This window comes from Sceloporus occidentalis, unplaced genomic scaffold (genome assembly GCF_023333645.1).
Source record: "Sceloporus occidentalis isolate IW3139 unplaced genomic scaffold, rSceOcc1.0.p SCAF_106, whole genome shotgun sequence".
Lineage (NCBI taxonomy): Eukaryota > Metazoa > Chordata > Lepidosauria > Squamata > Phrynosomatidae > Sceloporus > Sceloporus occidentalis.
In genome coordinates, this window is record NW_028317086.1 from 2,338,179 (window position 1) to 2,356,046 (window position 17,868).

The 17,868-nt window shown below is 36.4% G+C and overlaps 1 protein-coding gene across 1 annotated transcript; it reads right to left on the reverse strand.

The window, feature by feature from the left end:
* Positions 1 to 1,713: 1,713 nt before the first annotated feature.
* LOC149283346 (calcium-activated chloride channel regulator 1-like) lies at positions 1,714 to 17,080 on the reverse strand. The gene is made up of 14 exons (XM_089497658.1): positions 16,952 to 17,080; positions 15,751 to 15,891; positions 15,111 to 15,261; positions 14,161 to 14,269; positions 12,348 to 12,531; positions 11,191 to 11,415; positions 10,716 to 10,940; positions 8,953 to 9,133; positions 8,681 to 8,787; positions 7,609 to 7,830; positions 6,781 to 7,051; positions 5,468 to 5,629; positions 3,865 to 4,092; positions 1,714 to 2,183 (listed from the first exon to the last, which is right to left on the reverse strand). The coding sequence occupies exons 1-14, from the start codon at positions 17,042 to 17,044 to the stop codon at positions 1,714 to 1,716; spliced, it is 2,769 nt and encodes a 922-aa protein (XP_089353784.1). The 5' UTR covers positions 17,045 to 17,080.
* Positions 17,081 to 17,868: the final 788 nt, after the last annotated feature.

Sequence of the window (17,868 nt, forward strand, 5' to 3'; positions counted from 1 at the left end):
AGCACCTCACCTACCACACAGGTGCCTCATTCATGTTTTATATTGCTTTAATATGCTTTATAAAGGCTTTAAATTCAGTGGGTGAAATGTAGTGCCGTTCTACTGATTCAGCACCTTGGTAAGCAATATAGTCATGAAAAATTAGATAGCGTTTGCCAAAAAAGCGTTTGACATAGTGGTGGACTAAGCAATATATGGCCAAATAGTGTGCTGGAATCCCCAATATTTATACTTTTGTAATAGTAGTTATGGAGCATGGGCTGATTTGTTCGCTCTATTTTGAGTGAAATGAGTGAACACACATCAGAACATACTCTTACAGATGGAGAAGAAGGCCCTCTTGTCCCTATGTAGCAGAATGTCAACGTGTTTTCATGTTGTTATTTATTTTACATTTACACATTTGTAATGGTTATGGTTTGTTAGATGATCATACAGACAACCCAATAAAGCGTCTTCTGAAGATGATGGGAGTCAGTTACTTGGTATTAATGGCTGACCATACCGAATTGGCAATAATAGCAGATCACATAGTCAATGGAGAACTACAAAAGCCTACCTCATGGTCAGTAGGGGGCATTTCTCTTAATATACACTTCTACACATGTCCAAGGGTTTTCTAGATAGGTATACTATAAAAAGGGTAGAAGTAACTAGGGCTAGTGAAGCTTCAGTCATGGGTTTATCATTTAACTCAAATGAGACCATGTGACAAAAAAAGATTCAGAACTCTTGCTGATGCCCATAACCAAGATGGTCGTGGAGTCTTTGTATTCTTTGTCTGTGTAAACTGTAACTTGTAATTAGCCTTTTAGATATATTGCTTTACGTTTAGATGTTTAAGTAAAGTACGGTATATCACTCAACGTTACAGCTGTCTATGTATTTTATTTTCTGTATTTCATTTTTTCGCTCTGTATACTGAACTGTCATGTGAAAATGTTTTACTGTTATATAAAAAGTTTAGACTATGTGAAAACAGAATTTAATAACCCAGAGTTGGAGCAAAGATCACCTGGAGCACTTAGGGGATATTTAGGTATTTTTATTTTAATTATGATTTGTATGTATTTGTTTCTAGGAGTGCGTTCTAGGTGTTTCTAGGCTCTCTCCCAAGGGCTTTTTTTATTAACCCCTACCCCACATGGAGTTGGGGAAGAAGGTGTTGGCTTGGTTAAGTGCATCCTGGGTATGTGTATTCGAATGATAATTTAACTGATTGCTATTTCCTATGTATTGGTAAGTTGCTGATTGTTGTTGACTGGTTCAGGGAGCCTTTGTAAGAATGGATGAGAAGAAGGCAGATCATTTCAGGGCAGGAGAGGACAGGTTATATATCCCCATGCCACAGACTGCCACACTAAAAATAATATATATAACATTTGAAACCACAATGTAAAAATTGAGTATAAAAATATCTGCCATATGTTTATTTATAAATTACACCAACAATACATGATTTGAATATACAGTTAACTGCAATGTACACAAAATAACCAAATAATCACTTTTATTAAAAAAACAATAAACACATTAAATTTCTATTTATTTAGTATTGTATCAGTGCCCTTATTCTTGAGACAGTTTTTTTTTAGCAGCTAATGGTAAATAACCTTTTTATGCTTTTGTGACGGGGCACCACTGAATATATTGTTGGATAAACTAAAGACAAAAATAGGAGTGTAATATTCCAGAATTTCTCACCCATTTTGATCACAGTTTCATTTCTGGTTTTCTGGGCTTTTTATTTCTGCTCACAATACAGATTGTGATGCTTATAATAACACATATTATAATAACTGCTGAACATACTATCAATGTCAGATGAGTTATGTTCAGCTTCCCTGAATTGTTACTGGATGTGATGGGAGCCAATGAAGTTTTGGTTGGTGTAGTTGTGGTTGGGGCTGGTGTTGTGGTTGGGGCTGGTGTAGAAGGGATGACCAGGGCAGCTTGTGCTATGTTAGATATGTCAGAACGATGAGAAACTTTATCAATGGCAACTATGGCAAAATAAAGAATAATTCCATTTTCTATAACAACATTTTGCGGTACAAATGTAAATGTCTCTGCAGATCCAGACTGCTGTGGTTTCAAACTGGAGATGTTAACTTGTACTGTAGTGTTAAAGTTGTCTCTGAGCTCTATGGGATCGGTGTCCATTCTTAAGTCATACAATGCGGCTGAAAAATAAACAGAACAATAAAAATGATTTCAGTAACTTAAACAAACACAGTGAGGCTGCAGACTAATCAACACATGATTCTATTAATGAAAGCATTTAAACTTTGCATTTTACATGTAACACTCATCAAATGACATTTATGTAGTATACCTCTATAGTATCTATATAGATACTATAGACAGAACAAAAATGTATCTTAAAGTGTTGTAACACATGTAGGTAGCGTTACTAAATGACTTCATTTTTCAAAAAAAGGGATCTTATAGGTTTTGTTTAATGAATGATAGGTGAGCCATTATTTTAGAATTGAGTAAACGTTTATCTCTTACTCCAAGACCTCATTGTTAATCAATCTGTAATCCAATCAGTCTAATCAAAAGATAACTTGTCATTTTAGAGGAAAAAAAACACCCTTGATAAAGACCATTTTTGTCCCCCTCCCGTCTATTTTTTGTTGAAGTGTCTTAATTATGATATACTCCTATTTGTACTATTGTCTTTTTAAACATTGTGCTCATATACATTATATTTGTTTCTGAATTATACAGTGGGTTATGTGTTTTTTGTGGCATGTGTATCTCCTACTTTTCTATATTGTTCAGTGTGTAGCCCGTTGGGACGGGCTTGGAGCTTTTTCACTGTCTTTTGATCTTTATATGCTTACATTATTTTTTCAATGTTATTTAGAGTGCTGCCATATGGTTTGCAAATATAGTGTCATTTTTTGGTGTAGTAGCAATGTGAGGTACTGAGCAGCAGTTGGTTATTCGGTGGAGAACCCTGGCCTATTTATATTCTTCAAGGTACAATATCAAAAATTCCTTATGAAGAACATTGATTGGTGTAGAACCCGATCTTCCTTTTGAACGACTGGTAATAAATTAAGTTCTCCACTTTCAACAATCAATGGCAGAAGCAAAAAACAGTATACCTATACCGTATTTCCTCATGCATAAGACGCACCTTTTTTCGAAAAATTTGGGGTGTAAAAACCGGGGGAGTCTTATAAAGTGGTTGTAGGTTTTTTTCTTTGGTTTTTTTTCCGCTTACCTCTGTGTTGCTCAGCAGCGTCTCTTGTTCCGTCGAGGAGACACAGGAATCCAGTGGAGTCACGTCAATGTACATCACATCACATGACTCCGCTCCGTTCCTGCTCCCCTGTGCTGGACAAGAGAAGTTCACTCAAAGTTCGAGCAACGCAGAGGGAAACAAAGTCTGCGAGCAGCTCCGGAAGATCTGCAGTTCAGGTAAGGGTGGGTGAGGGTGTATAAGTCTGCGTTAATGAGGTAATGAATAAATATGTGTGTGTGATAGCATGGATTTGTAAGTGTGGGGGGGCAGGGCACAGAGAGGCTAAAAGTGATGTGCATGTGTTGGCTGCTTGTGCATGATAGGAGTGTGATTGCTATATTAAATATACATGATTGCTCACAGCAATAACACTCCTATCATGCCCAGGCATACCCAGATTCCAGCATAGCTAACATCACACTCATGTTGGAACCTGGGCATGATAGAAGTGTAATTTGCGGGCCCCGAAATTAATGTGAGTCTTATACATGGGAGAGTCTTATACATGGGGAAATACGGTATTTTCAATGTAAATAAAATTGACAAAAACATTTTATGTAATGTCAAAACAGAAGTTAAATGCAGTCTAAAAAAAACAGATTACTCACCGTTTCCCTGATCTAGATCATCACCAGTTGCTGTCCAAGACAACACAACTGAGCTTCCTTCTATCTTTGCCTTCAGGTCTGTTATTTTTTCAGGTGCTTGCATGTCTTGACTACCAGAGACAACATTATTCACCAAAAAAGAACCACCTGAAGCTGTCCTACTAAATTCTCCCAAATTAAGGTCTTCATCGTTAATTTCTGGCTTTGAAGGATTCACATGAATTGTACCTAAAAGCAATATTATACCTTGTAAATCATTTTGGCAATAAAAATATTTTATGCAAATGTTTTAATGCAACACTTGTCTTGTGCTACCCATTGCTGTACCTGGCTGGCAGTGAGTATAGCACATGGCAAGAAGGAGATGTATTCAAGCCATGGAGCTGGGAATGGAGACATAGGGCAAAAGGACAGGACTGCTGAGTACATCCATGCATTTGCAATGGGACAAAGGGTAATACTAATTAAAAGTGGACTTTGAGCTATGATAGCTAAGAGATCCCTTTACATTTATTTGCTATCCCCACATGTTAATGCATGGTTGGATTCTGTAGAACTCCCAGTATTGCCCCCGTCCCCACCCCCCAGCAACTATCTATGCACAAGATGTGGTTCGTGAATAAATCTACTTACATGTGATATACTTGCCAATAGTATGCTCCAGCGCTGGCTTGGAAAATAGGGGGTTTAATGAAGTCCCCTTGTGCACATATGCAGATTTATTCAAAAGGGAGTAGTTTTCTGTCACCGATTGGCTGCTTCAAGTGTAATCAAGCAGCCAATCACTGGCCAGAATTGCCAGACCACAGATGAGTATATGTTAAAGTAAATACTTACATTTTTTGTTGTGGCTGCCTGGGAATTCTGACATAAAATATAATTGCAGTTGCTTTGTTATAGTTATATAAATATTATAACTGTTCAAGTGGTTTTATTTGATAAATAAGAGAACAACTGTGATAAGGTGGTGGGGTTGCAGGAACATGAAGTGATATTTATTCTCTGAAAATCAGTAGTAGGGAGTATGAAATTCCTGCATCTTCTAAATCATAATAATTCTGCACCCTTTTTTTACATGATGTCTCATAGTTAAAGCGATTATATCATACACCATGTGTGATGTCATTTTGCAGTCTGTCCATCATCTGAGTAACATATTTCCTATTTCTCCCTTAGGACAACATAGGGTTAAAACATCAGTTTTGCTGCAAAGGGTTATGTGTCGGCTGGGAGTCTGATCCAAGTAAAAGTAGGATAATGAGCAAAAGGCTGACATGGAAAGAAGGGGTAAAATGATAACAGTACACTAGTGGTAGAGGGTTAAAAAGATATGGGTAATAAAAAGGTGGGTGGGGAGGAACATAACAGATAAAAGGTTGGGAAATGCATACTGGAAAAGATTATGTTGGCGTTAAATCAGTTTGAGGGGTTAAAGTCTGACCCTGCTGTGGCTCTTAGACAATCAACAACAAATCAGATTATATTTGTGGCCAGTGTAATCCCTTTATTATAGTGAGAATGGAAAAACCAAGCAAAGTAGAGAGTTTTGACTATAATAGAGATCCAACATTATGTACAGTAGCCAATATTATTGGGTTCCTACCATTTTCTACATAGCCTGGTATGTAAAGAGCGCGATTCTTTGGCAGCACCAGGCGACTTTTCTTGCCACTTTCAACTCGTACTTTTAAGCTGTATCTTCCTTTTACAGCGAAAGTGGTAAAATATCTTGTGTAGATTCCATCATCCTTTACAATATCAGCACCTAGATACAGAATGAACCAGTTATAATAATAATAATAATAATAATAATAATAATAATATGCCTAGAGCTGCCGAAATACTGGAATATAAAAAAAAAACTAAATTATTTCAATAATATCATGTATTACTATATGCTATATGTTGGCAAGCAATATTTGTTAATCGAGTATTATAATGTTTGTAAAAGATGTTAACGATGCAATTCTTCAAAAACAAGGTTGCCTCCATTCATTTAACATGCATGTTACTTTCATGAGTTGGACAAAAGTCCACAAATTCAATATCGAATTAACACTTGCAAAAAATACACTTGTATACAAGGCAAGAGTCCTTTTAACTTATCTCTTCATTTCTATTGCATCTTACAATATATAGCCATGGGTTTCTTCCATTTGTTTTTTGAGGACACCCTTTATGATTGACTACACCAAACAGTTGGAAAGATTTGTTAATAATTTTATTGATTGATCAAAGGTTTGGTTTGCAATAAACGCAATGAGAGGCGTGGGGTTGTTTCACAGCACCATATAAATACCTTTGTGGTGGATAGAGTGTATAATGCCCAAATAGACCGCTCTATACCCAATCTTATGCTCAGGATGATTGGGGGATAGATGTAATTAAAATACAATATAAGAGGCATACAAGTGGTTAAGTGTAAACAAAAAAATTAACAAAAAACTTTACTTACTACCCTTACCCCCGCAATATTTAGCATGTACGGGCGTGCAAACTCATGCATGTTCAGTGTAGTTAGTCAACCATTGTGACCGACCACTTGACTTTTTATTGAATACAAATTAATTGTAATAATATTATTTAAATTATTTACCATATCATTTTGAGGCTACAACCTGCGGCGTCAGGACTATATATTTTAGCTCTTGTTCATGCAGAAGCTATGGTTTACTTTGTTACCATACAGCAATGTTTGGTTTTGTTATGCTTTTTTAAAAAGTTTCATTGAGTAAACGTGAGGACTCATAGATGGGCAGTAAACGGTAAATGGTAACTAATTCATTGTTTCTGCTAATTTGACCATTCCAGTGGTTGTTATGATGATAGGACCACTTTTTAAACTTGGCACCAGATTTACGTTACAAAGTTCCACAAAGTTGTATAATATACAAAATATGTTTGTAAAATGATTACCTGCTCCATTGTCCAAAAGTTCTATGGTCTCCAAACTTCCAGTTGCTGACTCAATAATCGCTGTGACTTTTGCTCCTTTTACAGGCAGTAATCCTTGAGTTACCGACGCATAAACAACCATTGGATTGCCGTCATTGTTTATGTCCTTGTCCATGTGGGCCTTCACAGTAACTGGTGGTATACGTTCATCAGCTGCTTTAGAATTTACTGTTATACCAATGCTTTGAGTTGTACTTAACTTATTGCAAAGGCTGTAAATCCATGGTCCTCTCTAAAACAATTAAAAAAATTAGCCATTAAATGTTAAAATTCTTAATTAATATATTTAAAGCACATAAGAAACAGTCAAGAAGTCTGCTTTACTTTTCATATTTAATATTGAAAGAACTTTCTAAGAGCAAATACTTGTTTCTAGTCTAGAGCATAGCAGATAGTTATAGGAGCCAGAGGATAGCTTGGACTAGACTTGGGCAGGGCAAGCAAAATCGATTCGGGCGAAATATCCATTTTATTTGCGTTCATTTTCAGACAATGAATTTAGTTTCCCGACCGTTCAATTCAGACGAAATTCTGAACAGGCGCCCTGCGCAAACGCCAGGTGGGCTGGTCAGCTACTTACCATATTTGAAATTCACAAACAAGTTGGGGGTTAATTAATGCTTGTTTTTTCATCAAACAAAATTTGTCATTGGTGAATATGCCAGTTGGACTTCTAACACCTTACTTTTTGCACTAACTCCCATGCGCTTACATTCTGCTGTTGTTGCCTAATTTTTCTTGATGAGGATGTTGAAAATATTTTTATTTTTTTTAAACAAAGCAGATTACCTCAGCAGTTCCTGGGATCTGTAGTCTAGACGATTTGGAAGCTTGGTCAGTACTGAATTGTGTTTCCTTGTATACTCTCCCCGTTGGGTCTTGTAAAGTGATAGCTGGCACTGCAGATTGCCATGTAACCAGAAAGAATGTGTCGTTCCCAACCGTGCTGTCAATGAAAACTGTGCCATTCAAACAATTTGAATTGGCCAAATTCAAACCTCTGCTTTCAAGCTGAAATGAAATAAATAAATAAATAATAAATAAATACAAACCAATAAATTGCCATTTAGTTGGGTTGCATTTTTAAATGCAGATGCTAAAAAGTCCTTTAAAATATGGATTTTTAAAAAATAAGCACTAATGAGATTTTGCTTTTACAATAGTTTACCTGTAATTGCCAACCCCCCCTCCAGGTCACCTGAGGACAGCGGTGGGTGGGACCAACAACAGCAGTTGGCCATGTCTCTAACATTGTGGGTGGGGCTACCACAACCACTTTATATTTGTATGTGGGTGGGAGGGGGAAAAGGTCATGGGTGGAGAGTGGGGTGTGTCTAAATGCTGCATCCACATCCTAGAGAGACCCAGAGAGGTGAAACTTCACCTGGAGAGATCCCACGCATGGTAATTGCACACAGTAAAGACGTTTAAATGTTTTTTGTAATGACACAGCGTCTAAATCTATATGGCTCATTTACAGCAGGACTATGCTCTTTTCCTTAAAGGGAAATTCCGCTATGTGCAGGATCCCCTATGCATTTGCCACTTTCCCTGCCCCCAGCTATTTGTTGTGCGAATGTTTGAAGTGGACAGCCACACAAATGTATCCCAGTGCAAACATTTTTGTTTAAATAAATCATAATAAACACGGGTAGGAGTGAGACCAGGAAATGCCAGGCAGGATTTAAAAGACATTCCGAAAACAAAACCGGTTATAGCACAACATTTTTAAAGCTTAATTGTTTGCCTTAAGCGAGGCATTTTAACAATAGAGTAATTGCCACAGAGCTAAGCAAGCAGAATGATAGAGGTCACCCAGAAAATCTCCCGTATAGACAGACACACAAACATATAAATATACCTGAATAGCCTGTTGAGTGGTATCTCCGTTTCTAGACACAAGTGAGCTAAAAGCATCAATCAATCCGTTAGCATCCAGTCTGTCTGATGCTGAAAAATATAATCCTCCTGAAAAAATACACACGTATATATTACCGAATCAAGTAATATAATTTAGTAAATAAATCAGTTAGTTATTTCATCATGAAATATCATAACCATAGCAAAGTGATATTTGTTCTTGCGTCGTGCCAGAATTCTATTGATAACTTCATTCCTGTATAACAAGATTACCTGTTTTCTGTACAGTGTAATTCAATGCCTCTGAAGCTTGTGGTCCCAGAGCTATAAAATGAAGAATTATTCCTTTCGACAGTATTTCAGAAACACAAAGATTGGTATCATAATTGTCTTCTCCATCTGATAGTAGTACTAATTCAGTGCCAGCTGCTGATCCATCAAACCTTTCGTTAACCTGTCCAATGAAATGAAACAGAAGAAAATTGCAAAAGTAAAATCAGTAATCAATAATTATTTATTAAATTCATATATTAAAATCAACTATATACTGTCCTTTTTTGCTTGTTTGTACAATTGTTTTGGAGATATAGCATGATTCATTCATTTACCTGAATTGGTAAACAATAATTCATGAATAATCAATGGTTTATGATTCAATGTCCTGTCTAAAATCTAATTTTTAATGGTAGAATCTAGACAAAGCTAAAGTTTTGATCCCTGAGACCTGTACCATTGTGTGCCACTGCATTTTGGCCACCTTTCACCAAGGGTGAGGACCGGCCTTCGATTTCTGGTCACAGCCACAGTTTCCAGAATTCTCACTTCTGCCTACAAGCTGGTTCTTTGACTAGAGATGGCACCGAAGAGGAAGGTTACAGTCTTCTGCAAACTGAGGCTTAAGAGCCTACCAGCCCAGCAAAGAGTTCTGAAGAACAACTGGGTTTTACCACAAGCTTGAAAGTGCTGTTCTCTTAGGGACAGAGCTGTCTTTTTATTTTTTGTACCCTTCATGTTAACATTTCTGCGTTACTCGTTTTTAGCTATAATTTTCTTCTTGTGTATTTACTTTACCTACACATATTATATATTGTATTGTTCTGGATTTTCTTTAGATACCATAATTTAGATGATAGTGTCTAATATACTATAAAAATATATAAAATGCAGTGGAAAATTAAAAAAAGGACTTTTTCTGACTTCATCTACAAAAATGAATAAAAAAACTGTTAAATAGATTCTAATATTTGTCCTAAGTTTAGAAATACCCAATGTTTTTATGTTTGTATTCAAGTTATAGGACACCTATAGGCATACCTGGGAACTCTCCGGGTCGAGGGAGCGGGGTCTTGACACGCCCGCTCCCCGCCCATTTTTTCCTTGAAATGGGGGTGTTTCCCGCTGCCGTCAGCAGGAACGCCCCCGATGTCAGTGAGAACTCCCCCAACGTCAGTGTGCAGTCCTGCCCGCGTCCCTCAAGGGAAGGCTCCAGGTAGTCGGAGCCGAGAAGTTCCCAGGTATGCCTATAGGGACGTTTTTGAACCTGGTCAGTTCAATTTACCCCCATCAAACTATATATGTTTCAAAACTAGCCACCTCGGGGCATTTTCAAATTTGTGTCACTGTCAAACAACACCACAACATGTGTTCAGAAATATCTCCTGAATACAGTGTTAAAACCCATGCATGGGTTTGTTGGGTTGTTTTGGGGTGGAACACTACATTTGGGACATGTGAAATTCAGTTTTTCAACTTGGAATTTTGTCATGTTGGAAATTCTGCCCCATGTCCTCCCCTTGACAACTTTAGCTGTCCCCCTCTTTTGGAGGGAGCCAAGAAGAACCAGCACTCTCCAGCCCTAAGGTCTGTAATTCAACCAAAAATTAAAGTACAACATATTGACATTTTATTAAAAACAGTTAATAATGCTAAAAATCTGTATTGATTAAACTTCTTTTTTTTAAGTCATATATTATATTTACAAAATGAATATTATTTGTGTAATGCTTTAAGAAACAGTAAAATTGTATATACATTACCTGAATTCCAGACCGAATTCCGTCACAGACATTCGTTCCTCCACTAGCTTTTTGGGGAATACGGGCCTTTAAATTCAAACGGTCTTTTTCACCAGTTATTTTTACCAAATGTGAAAGGATGAACGCTGAGCTCGAAAACTCGACAAGCCCAACATAAGCATTGTTTTCAATGATCTCAATAATGAATACTTCTGCAGCCTGATACAGTCGTTGTGCCCGGGAATACTGCAATGGGATATTTTTTAAAAAAATTCAATGTGCTTGCACATATAGTTGTAGTTATTTTCTAAAACAACAAATGAGATGTAAGTAACTATGGCAAAAATGAGAATAAGGAACATAATGATATAGTTTGCTAAGAGCAGGGAATAATTACATTTGTGGCACAGACAACTAAGTTATAGTTTAAAATCAGCATTGAAAACAATCAATTTAATGAACAAAGCATGAGAGAAGAAGGCTAATGAACACTTACACTTCCCATGCTTCCAGAGACATCAAGGACTAATGTGATCACTCTTTCCTTATGCTGCAGGAGTGTGAAAGAAGGTTCGGGGACAATGAAATTATTTAAGGGAGCAGTACTTTTTATGTCAACAGAATTCTTGACAACCTCCCATGTACTACGATATCCACACACACTGTTTTGTAGGTTAGGCGCCTCTGTGTTATGGCTCTTTTTATCACAGAATTGGGATACCTGAAAAATAGGACAATGGCAGAGTAAATTCTGTAAAATGGCAAGTTGATGAGTGGTACGATGATAAACCTCACCACATTAACTATAATGAGGGAGCTCCTTCTTGCAGTAGGATCTACTAGGGTTAACTCCTCATAATACATTTTTACATTTTATTTAGAGTGCTATCTGGTTTCTAGAGCAAGGTAACTTAAGGTATCTCAAGGTAACTTAAATTTAAGGGATTTGTTTTCGCTTTTAATACTGATAAAGGCATTTATTATCCAATGGCATTATTAAAAAAAACTCATCAGGCAATTTATTTTATTGATCTTACCCTTTAAATCATATTTTATAGGTTGAGCTTACTGTCCCTGAAAGCTGCACCTGGTGGAAAGTGGAATGTAAATCCACCGTTGAGACAAGTGCCTAGTGTGACTTTTTTCGCATACCATATTTTTGCAGATGACCCTGATTATAAGACGACACCCCAAAATGTGAATATTAATTTAGAAAAAAAACCCTGAATATAAGACTACCCGATTGGAAAAAAGTTTCACTAGTAAATATTCATTTACAGGTAAACTATTTTTTCATATTTAATAAAAACTATGATTTGAGGTTGGATTATAAGAGACCTTGAATATAAGATGAGGGGTATTTTTCAGAGCATTTCCCTCACAAAAAGCCTTGTCTTATATTCAAGCAAATAGATATATATAGGGTGGGATTACTTATTATTTCATTTCATTAGTAGCTTTATGAATTATGAAAAATTATATTTTCTGATATTACTTATTTCAGATTTTTGTTTCCTGTACTATCTTCTTTTTTGTTTTGGTATTTTGTTTATTAGTTTATCACCGTATTCATCTATTTATGTATCATTTAGCACTTCTCTTCTTAAATTGCTTATGCTGCAATAGACATTTACAGCATAAAATAAAACTCACAGATGGTAATGCCTGCAGGTACATCAAAGAGTCACTGACAAACTGGTCCTTGTCTGGGAGAAAGAAACACTCATCTTCATAAAGGCCAGTTGAAGAATTAAAGAGGCAAAAATCTGGTTTGCAAGAATTTCCAGCACATTGACTTGGTATCTTCATATTAACACCTACAATGTCAGTCGAGCACCTGTAGAAGAAAAATATGGCTAAATATTAATATATTATTACCCACTTGAGTATTACAAAGTAGCAGGTAAACTGCCTGCAAAATTAGCATTTCATCATCAACTAATGAATTTCCTCCTTTATTTTCAGTTTTCAAGTCTATGCACCTGAAATTCTTTTAGATGAATTTAGCTTCTTGTCATGTCCTGTGTATCTAATTATTTTAGTGCCTCTGTTTTCAAGTTTAAGGCTAGGTTTCCACTTGGGTTTTTGTCCTGCGTTATTTTCTTGATGAAAAACGCCAGGAAAAACGCCAAGAAAACTGCCACTGCATTCTCCTGCGTTTTGGCGTTTTTTCTGGAGTTTTTTCTGGCATTTTAGCCTTTCTGTGGAAATTGCTTTTTGACCTTAGGCAGTTTTTCCAGCCTTTACACGTTAGGATTTTCACCCAGCTAAAAGGGATTAGGATAAATGGCAAGTATCTGCCCCCTCCTGATGTCATTTCCTTGGTAGAGTTCTACTTAAACACGCCCCGGCTGACCCTTTTGTCTCTTTTCTGTGGTTTGTAAGGCATGCTTTATTCCGAATGTCTGCTCCTCTAGGAAGATTGGCCCCAAATGATGGTGCAAATTGTTTGCTGTTGCTTTTGGCACGCAGGATCCAGTTGGGTATGTTTGTTTGTAATGGCATGTTTGTTCCAAATGGTGTAAAATTCAATATGAACTGTGTTTTGTGTGAAACTGTTTGTTTCCAGCCTATTTCTCGTAGGACACACAAATATTGGGTCCATCCTCTGCATTGTAACTGTGGAAAAAAACGCCATAAAAAACGCCAAGGCAAAAAACCCACATGGCTTTTTCATGGTGTTTTTTCTCTCCCATAGACTTCTATTGGAGAAAAAGATTTCCTTGCAAAAAATGCCAGTGTCAACATGCTGCGATTTTGAAAAACTGCCACAGAGCCCAAAAAAGCAGAAAACGGCAAACAGAAAAACGCCAAGTGGATATGGCATCGTGCGATTTCCTATTGAAGAATAGCTAACATCTGGCTGCAGCGTTTTTTCACAAAAAATGCCGTGTGGCTGAAATGGCGTTTTTATGGGCGTTTTTAGCAAAAAAAAAAACAAGTGGAAACCTAGCCTAATAAAAAAATCCTGTTGCAACCATGCGCCTGAAAATGTATTAATTTGACACAAGTTGTTCTAAAATACAACCGATTTTACCTCCCATGTGTCCACCTCAATGTTTGAGGAGTATGGGTGTGACAATGTTCTACAGCTCCAAGTGGCACGCTATTGTGTATGTAAACAGCAGATATGGGTCCAGGGGGGCTGTCTGGCATACTAGAAAAATCCCCAGCAGACCAGTGACCCGTATCACCGTATAAATACCCTTACTGCCACTTTACCAGCAGATCAGGTATTGCAGCAACCACATGCTGCAAGAGTTCTAAATGTTGTTTAGCGGCCGCTGGCCTTAAAGTGCCAGGACACTTTAGTTATCTCCAGTTCAGCCCTGTTTGTTAGTGTACGCATTATTGTCATCTAAGTCCCTAACTCAATCCCATAAGTAAATAAAAAAATACTAAATAGCATCAGTAAGTCACAGTAAGCTCAGTAAAACCATGTTCTATAAAAAGTAAAGTAATGTACCTTGTAGCTTCTACTTTACCATTCCTAGCAATGTAATACGGTGTCTCTGTGCTGTACTCGTCATACACCCCCCATCGAAAATGAGCCCATTCATGAACAAACACTCTACCTGCATAACAGAGAAGCAGTCATCTTTAAATAAGTTTGCGAAAAAAGACAAATAATCATATCTGCATACCAAATAATGCTTGACTGTATGTCCAAATTAGTATTAGCTCGCATTTTTAATAATTAAAGTCGGGCGTTTATGGATGGATTTATATGATATTTTGGTTTCAATTTTTTTGCTATACTGTACACAGGTGACTCTGTATATGTCTTGTATTACTCTTAGAAAGCTTTATATATACACCAAATAGATTAACAAGCTGTAAATAAAATATAGCACCTTCTATTGTACAGGAAAACATGGCAGAATCACCATAGCTCTAAGTAGTCTAGAGTTAATGAGGGCTCATTCATGCACTCTTACAAGAAATATGTTAGCACGAGGATGCACAATCATATTTTAGGTAACTTAGTTTCAGCCGATGCTTATCACCTTTCAAAGAATTGCCCAAGCCAGGCATTCACTTGCCAAAGCAAAAATCCAGAGAAGGAACTGGCAGCTAATTAATATGGAATAAAGCACATTTTTAACCGATCAAATAATTTTATGGTATCCATAGATAAGGTATGTGGATGGCTTTCACCTTCACTGGATTTTTTTTTTGTCTCCAGTGGATGCTTCATATAACAAAGCTGACTTTTTTCCTGGTATTTCTGATTACAGGGGAATATGATATTTAAAACCCACCACCTTTTGTGAAAAAAACACCACTGTCTTTATAAAAGCACAGACTAAAGTATAAGTTATTTATAGACAGCATGAGAAATTTGTATAAATAGTTGGGGCCCCTCATATATTTGCCCCTCTTAGCTCTGTTTTATAAATGATTTAATATTTTTACCTCGAGGTCCATATACATCAATCATTTTGTCATCCTTCAAGAAGCTAGGGGTAAAATGAATATATTGTCCTGGTTCCCCACACTTCCCATACTGAAGAGTATATGGGTCATCTCCATACTTGAGGTGAGGAGTTTCAATGACAACATCAGCCTAAATAAACAATAACATTATATAAGTATTTGTATAGTAATTTGAAAAAAAAATACAATTATCTCTAAAATGAAAACAATATCTAGATGTATTATATTAACTAAGATTTTTTGAAGAAATTGTTGTTTATCTCATTAATTCAAGTCATAAAAAAGCCTATGTAGTCCCCAACCTCTTAATGATTACTTTTTACCAGGCATGAAATAAGGAATGGATATTTAAAGGAGACATGTCACCAATTAAATAAAATAAATACAATTATTTCTTCTTATTATTTATTACTTATACATTCTGGTTACTTCTATACTGTCTAAAGTTTTTTATGATATTCCACGCTAGGATGGATTGTCTTATATAGACATTTAAAACTTTAGTAACTGTGGGTTCACTCCATTTATTAGCAATTTATTTTTAAATTTACACTGATATAAGTGGAGCGAAAAAGCCTACATTAAAAATGAAAAAAGAGAAAACCCCTTTGCATCTTACCTCGTTATATGTTTCTGTCTGGGATTTTATGTAATTAGGTGATGCTGTCCAGGTAAAAGGAATTAAGATCTTCACACTCTTTATGAAAAGTCTTTTCTTTGTAGCATCAAATAAATAATGCGTAGCTTCTCTCACCATATCCTAAAAAAAAATGATGTAGAACTGTCAAGGGCTTTCAAGTACTATTGTATGCTAATGCAGTCTGAGACCTGTGCATCCAAATAAGACATGGGAGTAGACTGGATTTATTGAATATCAGAAGTTAACCCGCAATTGGTAGGCAATCATTACCGTTAGATAAAAGTTAATGTAATGGTATTTGGTCAAAAAAGCAAGTTCCATGTAAAGCAGTGCCGGCTTCTTGGGGGCTCAGAAGGAAAGAATATAAGTTGGTAATGGCCTGGCTAAAACGCCTGCTGGCCTTACATCTTTTGCTTCTTGCGTACTTCTGTCTCAAACCACCTCAGGTTCTCTGGGATTTTTAATTGAAAAAAGTAAAAATTATGGATCATAGATGAATGAAACTAATGCCCACTTGTGTCACACTTCATTACATTCAAACTGTGTTCTGCAAAATAATATAAAAAAGAACCTGAATCCCACTATGTTTACATCACAGGATTTGACAAATGATGATATTCATATCCATAGACTCATTTTGTGCTTTGTGCCAACAAGAAAAAAACCATAAAACAGCAGTGAATGACTCAGTCTGAATGAAAGTCCAAGGCAACTTGGTAGATACATGTGGAATTGCAAGTAGGTAATGACACAAAATGCTCAGGTTAGGGGGTATTGTCCTTTTTCCAGCCTCCGATGACTACAATCATAATAATACAGAGTGATTTGTCATCAAAGATTGTCCATTTGACCACAGGGAAAAAGTGTCGTGGGTAAAGAAGTTAGGTCACCTTTCACGTGGAATCTGGTCACAGCTTTATCTCTTGCAACCCAGCCGGTACCCTTCAAACTGATGGCATTTTGAAATATGCATAATCCAAACATAACATTTCGGAAAATATAATTAAAAGATATTGGTTAGTGTAAAAGTATTCTAACTGAAACAATCTAAAGCATTTTAGTTTGTTTCCAATTATCCAATAATGATTAATGTATATTTTTTATAAAGCCATGGTTGATTTTCTCTAAAACAAACCATATGAGAAATCCAAAATAAAATATTTATTATTTCAATCCTTACCTTTATTTTTTCAATCACTTCTATATCTTCAGGTATCCTTGGGTTAATTGCAATAACAATATCTTCATATCCTCCATTATTAATCTTGACCATGGAACACTGAGAGGCTGAGAATAATTCAAATGCTAGTATTATTACAGAGAACTTTTTTAGTGCCATTGTACTCCGCAGTCCTTGTAAGTGTCTACGTTTGACAGATGTTTAAGTACTTGCACGCTAAATTCTTATCTTAATTGTTGAACTTTGTTACATTGTGTGACCTACAGTGCTTCTGAGTCAATGATGCAAATAGAGCAGTTAGTCAATTAGTGATTTCTGTCAATGTCTAATCTGACTTGGATTTCCCCACTTTAAATATTTCCTCCAGAGTACATTGGAATACAGAGCTATCTTTCTGTACACCCTTACATAAATGGCGTTCATGCTTTGTAGTATTTTTAAATAGGTTGACTAGACTAGACTAGAGTATACTGAGCCAGACATTGACAGTAGTACAGCATAACTACTATCACTATACACACTGAGTCAGTCATTGATGGTGGTACAGCATAACTCCTATCACAATATACTGAGACAGACATTGACTGTGGTATATAGTGATAGGAATTATGTTGTACCACCATCAACTAGATTGTAAGCTTACAAGAACAAGAAATGTTGCTGAAATAATAAGAGATAGAAAGGGAAGAAATAATGAGAAGAGGAGACAACAGGACAAAAGGGATTTTGTTGCTCTACACCTGCAATGCTATTTTTCCATGTGCTTAATTAATTTAATCTATCACTGCAAATACAGGGTTTGTATGTCTTATTCAGTTGATCTGTACCTGCAATGCTGTGTTTTCTTGTGTTTACTTGATCTATACCTGAACTACATGGGGTATAGCCCAGTGAAGAAGGGGACAAAGGGACTCTGG